The sequence below is a fragment of the Taudactylus pleione genome, unplaced genomic scaffold (genome assembly GCF_031769625.1).
Source record: "Taudactylus pleione unplaced genomic scaffold, aTauple2 ptg000100l, whole genome shotgun sequence".
In the NCBI taxonomy this organism is placed as follows: Eukaryota; Metazoa; Chordata; class Amphibia; order Anura; family Myobatrachidae; genus Taudactylus; species Taudactylus pleione.
The window spans coordinates 10845909-10858499 of record NW_028284502.1 but is presented as its reverse complement, the minus strand read 5'-3'; the positions used below and the strand labels follow the sequence as shown (position 1 = coordinate 10858499).

General features: G+C 45.5%; 1 protein-coding gene across 3 annotated transcripts in view; it reads left to right on the top strand.

Annotated features, from left to right (window-relative positions):
- Nucleotides 1-12591, top strand: part of MPPED2 (metallophosphoesterase domain containing 2) — a 170636-nt gene that overhangs the window by 43453 nt on the left and 114592 nt on the right. For all 3 annotated transcript variants that reach the window (XM_088470481.1, XM_088470483.1, XM_088470482.1), the window contains exon 3: nucleotides 7040-7221. In XM_088470481.1, the coding sequence (XP_088326607.1) occupies nucleotides 7040-7221 (182 nt within the window). The remainder of the gene's footprint in view (nucleotides 1-7039; nucleotides 7222-12591) is intronic.

Genomic DNA, 12591 nt, shown 5'->3' with positions numbered 1-12591 from the left:
TGCTTTTTTCTTTGTGTGTGTGTATTGCACACTTCACTGGCCAGGAGATCCGCCTAATCTACTGGGGGTGTGCGGGGAGAGGCTACCAGAAAAATGGGAGTTGAGTGCAACTTCTGGGAGAGTAGGCAAGTATGAGATATATGAGAGAGAACCAATCATGTTAATGTGAGGGATCAATACCTTCGTGATCTAGTGGAGCAAGTTGGCATTCTGCTAATATACTGTGAGACTGAAAAGATGCCATGACAAAGCCAATACCGAGGCCAAAGTTGGGACTGGTTTGGGAAGCAGTTGTTGACTAGGAGTGTATCTGTCTTTGTTATACATGCAGATGTCATCAGTGTTCAGCTGCTAATAAAGTAAGAAGAAAAACAAAAAGGTAGCTAGGGGGTGTTTTTATCCAGACCTGATTCAGACACCTTCGCTATATGCATGCGCTCACAGGCGGCCCGATGTTCTGCGCATGCGCACGCTTCGTTCTGCGCATGTGCGAAATACTCACTGCGATCGCATACTGCTCGCTCGCCCAGGAAAGGCAGCCCAGGGTAATGAGTGACAGGAGAAGCCGTTTGTGGGTGGTAACAGGGGCAGGTTGGAGATGCGAACGCAGGCGTGCCTAGGTGTTCCAACACAGTTTTAGAGGCGTGCATAATTAAAAGGCAGCGTCACAGTACACGTCACTTGCCTTTTTTTTACACTGATTTCCTCGCAGTGCTTGCGGTAGGGTAAAGCTACCTCAAGCACTGCGTTCACATCCGATGGTGCTCGATGTACCAGTGTTTTAATACACTTCCTGGAGATGACGTGGTGCTGGTCGGCGGCTCTGCCTGTGCGATTGGACGTACGCATACACAAAGTGGCCACTCGCTAAGACATGGTGGGCGTGCTTATGCCTTGGCGAGCGATCGCTTCCCGTGGCGTCACTTTGACAAATTTGCATACGCATCCAGCGAGCGTACGCAGATAGCGAATGGGTCTGAATCAGGCCCTCTGTTATAGGAGAAGGCGTTCCTTTTCTTTCTCTCCATGCTAAGAAAGCAGCATGTGTTTGATCCTGTTAGCGGCTCTGCGTGTTGCATAGGGGAACATTTGTCCCCCTCAGCAGCAGGGCCGTTCCAAGCCCCGCTAATAAGCCCAGCTAATTAGTACCCACTCCCCCTTCAGTGCCCCTGTGTACAGAAAATGCTGACAGCGGCACCCTGATGCTCTGTATACTAGCCCTCCATGTTAGTGCCTAACCCTAACCGTCCCCCCTTGGTGCCTAAACCTAACACCCCCCAGTGATGCGTAAACCGCGTGGCCTCAACCTAACCCCTCAAACCCCTCCCGCGGCAAACAGCTAAGACGTCCCAGGGGGCACCTTCGTTCGGGATATAGACTGGCTTCGGGATCTCGATGCCAGTCTTCAGTCCCTGGTCAGGTCTTTGATGGGCTGCATCCTGTCCGCAAGCATACTAACTGCATCCCAAATAAAGAGTTCCTGTTTGATCATACTTTCTGCTGCTCCTATGTAGCGTATCTGCTAACAGTTTTATTGAATAAGCCCCTTTATTAAAAACTTATATTTGGCGTTACATTATGCACTGCGGACCCCTTGTGGCGGCATATTAATAAAAATAATAATAAAGGACTTGTCTCCCCTGCAGTGTATAGGAGTTGAAGGTAAAATAAAAAAACAGGTAGTTAGCAGTTACCCCCTCCCTTCCCTTGCTCCTCATAAGCAGCACATTTTTTTTTAATAAGAGCCCCTATGCTGTTTGTGGCCATGCTACGTTTAAGGAATTATAATTAGCAGCTTGAATATTTCAATTTTTGCTACTAAATTAGACCAGTTTCTTTTTATTCCCATTTCTCAGCTGATCATAAAATGACACAGCCTGTGGTTGGTGCATTATACAGAGTTGCAGTACAAATCTTAAATCTGCACAGAGTGGAAACATGTAGGTTTGGAAGCCATAGACGCTCCTATAGCTTTATCATCCATAAACATACTTAACCCTCTGCCATAATAGGCAGCAGCACCTCTGTTGGGAAATTATTCCATTAGTGCTGGAACACGCTACACACTTGTGTTCTAGCCGTAATGAAATGTAACTGCTGGTATTTAGTTTAAAGCTCTGAACTATTGATCACACAGGAATTTTTATATTGATTGCTTTTGGGCCTAATGAGCTATATCAACCACGCTTATATCTGTCCAAACAGCTTCTGCACATTCACGGAGGTCTTCTCCTTAATTATCACAAGTTGGACATTTTAAGAAGTAATCTGTAATGGGTGATGGATTCATACCATTTCCTCTCATCTCTTTATGTGATCTTTGCTGGTGGTCTTTGTCTATGAAGTAAAGGCCCCCATACATCAGCAATTGATTGCAGCAATCGTGCAATTTGCAATTGTTTGTGTATAAAAATCTTTCCCTATTTCAATCGATTGTGGCAATTCTGCAATCGATTTGAAAAAGGGAAAGATTTTTATACACAATCAATTGCTGATGTATGGGGGCCTTTAGGCATACACCGATCTGCCATAACATTAAAAGCACTGACAGGCGAAGTGAATAATATTGATTATCTTGTTACAATGGCACCTGTCAAGGGGTGGGATATCCGTGTTCTCCCCAGAAATTTTTTCCAGCCGGGTGGCATCCAAAAGTAGCCAGGTGGGGGCCTTTGCAATTATGCGCGCACCGGGAAAAGGGGTATCTCCCTTACCAATCCAGCTCGACAGGTCTCTGGCTGCTTCCCCACTGGCTGTCAGTCAAAAGTGTCCATTATACAGTGCCCCCTGTAGTTTTCCCCTTTATGCATTGCCCCCTGTAGTTTAACTTTGCCCTTATGCATTGCCCCTGGCTGAAGTAGTGCCCCTATGTAGTGCCCCCAAACTGGTCCCTTATGTAGTGCCCCCAGGCTTAAATAGTGCCCCCAGACTGGCCCCTTATGCAGTGCCCCCAGGTTTAATAGTGTCCCTTATGCAGTGCCCCCAGGTTTAATAGTGTCCCTTATGCAGTGACCCCAGACTTAAATAGTGCCCCCAGACTGGTACTGGCCCCAGCCCAGCACTTACCTTTTACTTGCTGGCCGCTCGCCACTCCCGCTGCCTCATGCTGACTGGATCTAACTAGATCCAGCAGGCACGCGAGGCAGGCTCCTCACGTCGCGGGTGACGTCATGACGTCACCCGCGCAGTGCATCACTAGGAACGCTGGCCTTTGAAGCGATCGGAGGCTTCTTTAGCCTCCAGCCACTTAAGAGGCCAGCATTCCACAGCGGGGAAAAATGCCGGGCGGCAGGCTGTTTCTGCTGGGCGATGCGCCCACAGAAAACAGCCTGGGGAGATCACTGGATATCTTAGGCAGCAAGTGAACAGTCAGTTCTTGAAGTTTTTGTGTTGGAAGCAGGAAAAATGGGCAAGCATAAGGATCTGAGCGACTTAGGGCCAAATTGTGATGGCTAGGCGACTGGATCAGAGTATCTCGAAAACATCAAGCCTTGTAGGATGTTCTCGGTAAGCAGTGGTTAGTGCCTTCCAAAGTAGTCCAAGAAAGGAGAACTAGGGAACCAGCGATAGGGTCATGAGTGAGCAAGGCTCATTGATGCGAGTGGGGAGCGTAGGTTAGCCCATTTGGTCCTATCCCACAGAAGAGCTACTGTAGCACAAATTGCTGAAAAAGTTAATGCTGCATATGATGGAAAGATGTCAGAACACACGGTGCATCACAGCTTGCTATTTAACCGCAGACCGGTGAGTGCCCGTGCTGACCCCCATGAAGGGGACTTACACAATAAAAGGCAGTTAGTTTTAGTGTTGTTTTATAGCTGATTTTATAATGCATAGGAAATGTATATTTTATGATTAATTGCAGGTCGACACTGCAGGGGGGCGTGTCTCAGGCAAGTAGGCGGCACAGGGACGTGATTGTGTCGTCACGGCTCCACTCCCTGCCATACAAGACTGCAATTGCCGGCATTGACAAGCGGGGGTTGGACCACGATGACATGATTCAGCGCAAATTGCATCATCAGCCTTGCTGACTGCCCACTTCACTCAGGAAGTGGGTGGCTGCTGACTAACGCCAGGCTCTGTAAGACTTGCCCACTATTCTGGGTGTCCGGGAGCACCATCCTAATTTTGTGATCCACCCAAACGATCTGGGAGAGTTGGCAAGTCTGATTTTATGGCTTCTCGATTAATTTACGATCTTCTGTTTTGATAAATTGTAATAAGGCCTCTATATCCGTATTTCTGACTACTAATGCTCAGATAACTGCAAAGGATGTGAGAGACTCGCCCTAATCCATTGTTCTATGCTCCTCGCTCGATGTCTGTCCCTTCTGTGTCACCCTGTCCGTGTGCCCATCCCCTTTAGATTATAAACTCTCACCCGCGTGGCCTTTCTACCTTATGTGCTTTTTCGTCCTTCATTTATACATATCTACTCTCCCGGAAGGTGCAGGATACTCATGATTTTTAGTGCGGTCCCCAGCACTCCTGGAAGAGTTGGTGGATCTCCTGCATCCTGCCCACTTCCCAGTGAAGTAGGCCGGATGGGCAGATAATACCAGGAATCGTGGGTCCTTATGGGTGGTGTGTGACTAAAATGATGTGAATCGCATAATTTGGGCCCCGCCCTTTCCTCACTGATCCGCGATCCGCTGTATTTTCACGTGGTGAGGGTGGGGCCTAATGGCGTGAGCGTGGAGTTAAAAGTGCATGGAAAATGCATTAAGAAGGCTTCAATAAAACACGACTGAAGCTCGCGTACATTTTTCATGCCCTTGTTTTACCCATTATCCCAGCGCAAGTGAATGAACACGAAGATATTTATTTTATTCTGAAAAACTAAACCAAGCCCTGGTAAACTGTTGGTAAATTCTGCTTCCAGTGGCTTACTATCATGCTACTGTGCACCTGCTATCACAATGCAGTATTATAAATAAATGATAATAATAATAATAATTAAAAGGTTGTGTACGGGATTCCGACGTTCGGGATGCCTGTAGTCAGAATACCGAAAGCGGTATCCTGATAGACACGGGTAAGTATACTAACCCCTAACCCTACCCCTAAACCTAACTCTCCTTACTCGCAGCCTAACCATCCCTCTAATGCCTAACTCTAAAGATGCGTACACACCGGGCGATATTTTAGATGACTGAACGATAACAATATTGTTCAGTCGTCCAAAATATCATTAAGTTTTTGCGCAAAAATGATCAACGACCAGCGTTGCGCGCTCCTGCTGGTTGTTGGTCTTTTTGACGTTCATCGTCTGAACATGCAGGCCAACCTGACGATATTGTCAGATTGTTGCATGTTCGGGAATGAGGTAGGGAGCCCGGTACTGAACGATATCGTTAACAAAACTGAGCCCACCCCTGCCGGGGACACACTAGACGATGTCCCTCATGGAGCAAATTGTCTAGTGTGTACGCACCTTCATACTTACTGCCAGGAAGTCAGTGATCTGGATTCCGACGTCGGGATTCTGACCGCGGATTCCGACTACATCCCGTATTTAACACCTGCAGTCCACAGAATAAACTATATGGGAAGCAGTTGGCTGTTATTTTATTTTTCTCTTCTCCCCCACCTTTTTTTTTTTTACTTGTTTAGAATTTAATACAATGGCTTCTACTGTATATGGCGGAATGAGCGTGTAGAATTACATATACTGAGTGAGGCGGTTAGGAGTATGTTTACTGTCTGTGCCAAACCCATTTGCCTAGCTTGCTTTGCTATAACAGATGTCTTTTGCTGTATGTTTTTAATGTACAGAGCCTTTTTTTTTTTTTTTTTTTTTTATTCCTGCATTGAAATTTGATCCTCGCTTCTGTGTCCTATAATGTCGGACTCCCCTTGCCTTCAGTATTGGACTGAGAGCAGTTTCTGTGTGTTACAGCAGCCACTAAAGTCTAATTTATGTTCTACTAACAGTGTGTAAACACAAGGCATAAATATTCCTTTCCGTTCCTACATTATATATACACAGATCCACTTACCTTTTACCTGCTGCAGCTAGGAATACTGGTAATGCGAACTTATAGGGGGATAGCTTCAAAGTGCCCTGGCCGAAGGAACTTTGTGATCGGAAACCTCAAATCTCATAGAGGTGCTCAAAAAAATGAGTAAAGTTTGACTACAGTAATAGACTGTCATGTGCACAGTTGGACATCTCAAGCGTTTCTGGTGGTGAACGTCAATTTAATCAAAGTTATACTTTTTTTTTTTTTCTGTTAAGATTTTGTTGAACCCCCTTTATTCCAAATCATAGTAGCGTTGTTGTAACCCAGAGCAATGAAATGAAACAACTGTTCTGGATTCTATAAATGCATGGTTAGAAAGCATGGAAAGAATATTGAAATAAATTGCAAAATGCTAAATAAAAATTTCATCTCAGTAATTAACAAACCTGTAATGTATACTCATACAAAGGTGAAAGACATTATAATGTAATTGTACACATTATCAGCCTACTGCTTACACTTTGAAAAACGCCTTCAGTGTTGTAGCAATGTAATATATTTGTCATTATCTGAGCCAATCTAGGAATTATCCACCTTCCTGACATCAGCTGTACATCAATTTAGAGGAAAAACCTTGTTTATTAAATAATATATAAAATACTTGTTCTTATGGGGATTGTGTTTTTTTTTTTTTTTTTTAATTATTTTATATTTGGATTGCTAAATGTACTTATTGTATATGGTTGGTTGGGGAGAGTATTGTTATATTTCATTACAAATTAAAACCCTGTCGTACTGTTTATAGTGTATTTTTGGTAGTTTTGCTATCTGTTAGGGGTCTATTTACTAAGCAGTGTTAGGAGACAAAGTGATAAGGTGCCAGCCAATCAGCTCCCAACTGTCATTTTTCGAACACAGCCTGTGAGATGACAGTTGGGAGCTGATTGGCTGGCACCTTATCACTTTTCACTCTGTCTCCTAACACTGCTTAGTAAATAGATCCCATAGCTCCCTATGCCTGCTCCATTCTGAGTTTCCAAGTTCTAACACTCATTTAATTCTCTCTGCTCCAGGGTAGACCCCATTCCTTATGACACTACAAAACCAGCCGGCCACACGCGTTTTGTCTGCGTCTCTGACACACACTCCAGGACAGATGGCATCCAGATGCCATACGGAGACATCCTCCTGCACACGGGTGACTTCACCGAGCTGGGCCTGCCTTCTGAGGTTAAGAAGTTTAATGACTGGTTAGGTAAGGCTCTGTTGCTGCTCAGTGACCCCAATTAACCTGTTTGTGGTCATCTCACTCATTGTCTCCTAATTGAATGTAAGCACTTGACTTCTGCTTCCAGCACTGATTAATGTGCAGTTAAAGATGAAGTGAGAGAGTTGAGCATTGGTTGTACTTTTTATCTTTTTGTTTATGCTAAAGGAAAACCTTAAAAATACTCTTGTGTCATCTATTCCCTTCATGTTTGTTTTACCATTTAACATTGTTAATAGTTGGTACTGTAATGCTGTGTACACGCTAGCAGATTTATTGGCCGATCAATTGATTGGCAAATATCGGGTGCCCGTCGGCCAGTGTGTACGCGCCGTACGACTCTGTAGAGTCGTTCATGCAACTTTTTACCTTCAGATGCCACAGTCGCTGACTCTGTAACGTAGCTTTTCGCATGTAGACACAGCCGCAGTTGCGCACAGAATATAGACATAATAGAGTGGCGCTAATCAATAAGCAGCTGTTAAAAGGAGGATATTAATCTCCTTATATGAAGTAAAATGGAATAAAAATAGATAACCACGCTAATACGGGCCATAGATGGTCTCTAGAGTGAGGTTTAAGAATTACTCTATACCATAAAGAATTTTATGTATACTAACACATGGCTGGGTTAATAAAACATTTATTAGACACATTAATAGCCTGTCATCTCCTGTATAGGGAGTGAAGGAATAAGATGCAGAAATAAAACAGAATATATAAAAAGGTTATTGGTGATCAGCGTTCCGCTACCTGTTATATCCCACCCTTTGATGGGATCACTTTGTATGGAATATATAGGATATATACGTCCCGTTATAATGTCCAGCAATATTGAATAATAGAGATATTACCAATCCTGGTTACTTTAGCAAGGAGCCCTCGCAGTGTTTGTATCCTCAGGCAATGAAGGTACCAGTGGTATCTCTGGGCAAATGAGCAGCTGGTCCGGATCTGTTTGGTGTTATTCCAAATATTCCTTTGGCAAGTGAATCCAATGGGTAGGGAAACCAATGACCCTGGGCTCAACGTATTTACGTGTGGAAGTAACCCACACCTTCCTCAGGAGCAAATGCATGAATTTCTGTGAGAGTCCCAGACATTTATACTGCTTTAATGAGTCAATTATTAGCAGGTGTTTGTGAGATTATAAATGATTAACCAAGCCATGTGATAAAACGTAACCAAAATCCTATATTGTTTGAAGGCAACCATAATACAGGGTAATATCTTGTTAATATATAAAAACGAGTAATAAAATAATAAACGTAAAAAGTCAGGTAAATACATGTGTTCATTCATCCCCCGTTGCGGGCACGTGAGCGGAGTCAAATCACCTGTTCCGCGATATGGGGAAATTTCCACCGGTCTATGGCCAGTCACATGTTTGTAATGCGGAATGGCTTCATAGATGGACGGCAGACTGTAACAAGGATCGAAGCTGCAGACAGCCTGATCGCATGGAAAAGTCACGTGTGTTTACAATGGTAAAGGAAACATTGTAATTCCCTTGGTAGAATTTTGTGAACAAGTAACAAGATCCAATAGTTCACTAGAAATGGAGATCTTAGATTATGGAGAAATTGAACTTACCCTCTCTTAAGCACTACGATCAAGTCAGTGTAAAAACCTCCCATGTCACGTGTGCCATGACACTACTTAGTTAACTATGCACTCCCATAAAACGCCGTTTGCATAGTCAGGCACGCCTGCGTTCGGATCTCCACTCCCCCGTTCACAAGCACCTTCCCCACAAACGCCTCATCCTGTCACTCAAACTAACGACCTGGCCAAGTTGAAGGAGAGAGCAATTTCTGATCGTAATAGGTAGTTTGCGCACGCGCATTGCGAATTTTACGCATGCGCAGTTTAGCGAACATCGGTGGCGTACGACCGTGCGGCCGCAACGACCGACTTTGAATGAGGTCCTTTGTCCCTACGGTTGGTGGATGATTACCTTCAGTACTTGGTCCCACAGGTGATGCATCCCGCGCCCCTCTGAGATGGGAAAGATTGTGTCAGGGGCATATAGGACGGTTGCCATCAAGTATGTCTCTTCCTCAGATTGTTTGGCTTATACCGGTGGACTTTCCATTTGATCATTGTTTGCACAGTTACATTAATGTTGTATTGTTTTTCTATCTATTATGCTTGTGTTATTGATGGTGCTGGGGTCACACCACTCCATTCTCACAGTGTGTATTTGTGCTATTACTTATCATTTAAGAAGATTGTGTTTGACTTTACCCTAGTCACATCATTCTTAGGTACTGTATACATTGTAGCGTCCTTGCCAGACTGCAGAATCTATGTTGTTGGCGTTTGGCTAGATCCTACACTACGTTCTCTAGACCAGATATATCTAATCTATATTGGTTTTGCATAAAACTTTCCAGACTGCACAGAGAATGACCTTTGTGGTCACTTAGTGACTGAAAAGGTCTGCGAGATAATTTATTTGCATTGTTTTCATATGAACATGTCCCTTGGGCCTTGTAACTCCGCAGTCACTTGACCTTGGCAATTGTTAAATGCTTTAAACACAGTTCGTTTAAATAATTGTTTTCATTTGATCTGTTGTGACCTGAAAGCAAGAGAACACGTCTTTACCGTGTCAGGATCATCTTACAGTTCACTTCTCCCCGAGCCGCAGTTTCATATTCTGTTGTTTTCTTTTTTTTATGTGCGTGTGCTCGGTTATATTATTAGAACGACGTTCTGCTGACTTCCTGCATAAACCGATGTTTATACAAGCGTTTCCTTTGACTGAAATAGTCACAAAATTGTAACCCTGAAGATGTAAATTGTTCAAGTCACTTGTGTAATAAATGTCTAAAAACTGCTATAATGCATGTTTATATTTGTTTAGTAGTGATGTCACTTGTGTCACATAGCCCTTAGCCGTTTCCCGGGGCCCCCACAGGGCCCCTCTATAAAATCTGGGCCAGCAGTACCTGCTACCCACCCCCCCCACCACACACACACACACACAAAAAACCCCAGTCGCCCCTGGGGATTTGGATATAGTGGCAGATATAGGGAGTCAGCACAGCAATTTCTGCAAAATGGAATTGAATACAAAGAGTTTATGTAGCGTTAGGAACTAATAAAATAGAGTAGGAGCAGAAAAGGAGCAACCTGCACCCTGGCACAACCAAATTGCACTGCAGGTGGAGCAGAAAGAGATAGACGTGGAATGATCATGTCCTAGCTGAATTGAAAATGTCAGTATAAAAGCAAAGATGCCCAGTATGTGTTCACTACAGGCAATGTCAGTGAGTAATATTCCTGCATTGAGAAACATACTTTTGCTCCCCTTGTGCAAGTGCCAGGATCCTACTGCACATGCACCGATCTCCGGCAAAGTGGCTCCAGCTCCGTTTTCCTGGTGAATCCTGTAGAGCTCGCATGCAGATCTCCGGAAACATGGCGCTTGCACTATGTTTCCAGGGATACTCGCGGCGCCAACAGAGTTATTTTGAAGGGATCTTGTCAGAATCCCGACGTGCAGGATACCGGCGCTTAGAATGCCGGTGCCAGAATCTTGGTGCCGGCATCCCGGCGGTAAGGTTAGGGATTAGGCGTAGGCACTTGGGGGAGAGTTAGGGTTAGGCACTAAGGGGGGAGGCTAGGTTTAGGCAAAAGTGTGGGTTAGGGTGAGGCTCAGGATACTGATCGACAGGTGTCTGTATCCTAACCCTGTCGGGATTCTGACTGCCGGGATACCGAGCATCGGCATCCCGAGCCCAACCCATTTTGAAGAGTGTGTAATGTGGGCCGCCCAGGTCCCAGGAGCCCGTGTACCCTGCACCCATTGTAGATACGCCCATGCCTCCTGTAGCAGAGAGGCTGCCATCACCCCCCACACTGCTCATAGGAGCTAATCTCAGGAGAGCCCAGCAGCTACACTGACCTCCTATAGCAGAGAGGCTGCCATCATCCCCACACTGCATATAGGAGACAATCTCAGGAAAGCCCAGCAGCTACACTGACCTCCTATAGCAGAGAGGCTGCCATCATCTCCACACTGCACATAGGAGCCAATCTCAGGACAGCCCAGCAGCTACACTGACCTCCTATAGCAGAGAGGCTGCCATCATCTCCACACTGCACATAGGAGCCAATCTCAGGACAGCCCAGCAGCTACACTGACCTCCTATAGCAGAGAGGCTGCCATCATCCCCACGCTGCACATAGGAGCCAATCTCAGGACAGCCCAGCAGCTACACTGACTCTTATAGCAGAGAGGCTGCCATCATCCCCAAACTGCACATAGGAGCCAATCTCAGGAAAGCCCAGCAGCTACACTGACATCCTATAGCAGAGAGGCTGCCATCATCCCCACACTGCACATAGGAGCCAATCTCAGGAAAGTCCAGCAGCTACACTGACCTCCTATAGCAGAGAGGCTGCCATCATCCCCACACTGCACATAGGAGCCAATCTCAGGAAAACCCAGCAACTACACTGACCTCCTATAGCAGAGAGGCTGCCATCATTCCCACACTGCACATAGGAGCCAATCTCAGGAAAGTCCAGCAGAGCTGGATCCAATCAAAACTGCAGAAGCGGATGAAAAAAATGCATCTTTATAATTAAAATAATACCACGTATCCTAAATACATTCCCGATACCAGTGCCGCAACTAGGGGGACACGTGACCCAGGTGCCAGATCTGGAGGGACGCCGCGCTGACTCCAGGGCCAGATTAAGTGTGGGGGCACATATGACAAGAATCTTCATTTCTGCTGCAGGGAAGGTGAGTGAGCTGTGATCACGGTGTATGTGTGCACGGCTGCTACCTTCCGTCTGCCCCTGCTGCCTTCCATCTGCCCCTGCTGCCTTCCATTTCAAGCTTCCCTCTCTGCTGCAGGGAAGGTGAGTGAGCTACGATCGCCGTGTGTACAGTATGTGTGTGCACGGGTGCTGCCTTCCATCTGCCACTTCTGCTGGGGATGCAGTAGCACAAAGTCCATGCAGCCGCAGCCACCACCACCTCAGATGCTGCACTTGTCATACGACGGCCAGGTAACAGCACAGCCAGCCCCTCACTGTGACTCTGCCCTAACTACACAAGTCACAACTCTCAGTGCTGTGACTGACTGTGACTGTCATGCATTATTGCATACAAGTACAGAGATGGTTTGAACTTGATACCTAATGTTGCCTTGCCATGTAATGCTAAATAAACCACACAGGGTACCAGGCTGAATGCCAAATAGTTGCAGGCCGGTGTGGCTTACTGTGGGGCTGGTAGAGCTTATAGCACAGTCTCCTGGAGACTGACAGTGTTTTCATGTAAATCATCTTTGCCCTTTTATATACCTGCTAGGTCAGTAGGGTATTTATCTAGTGAGG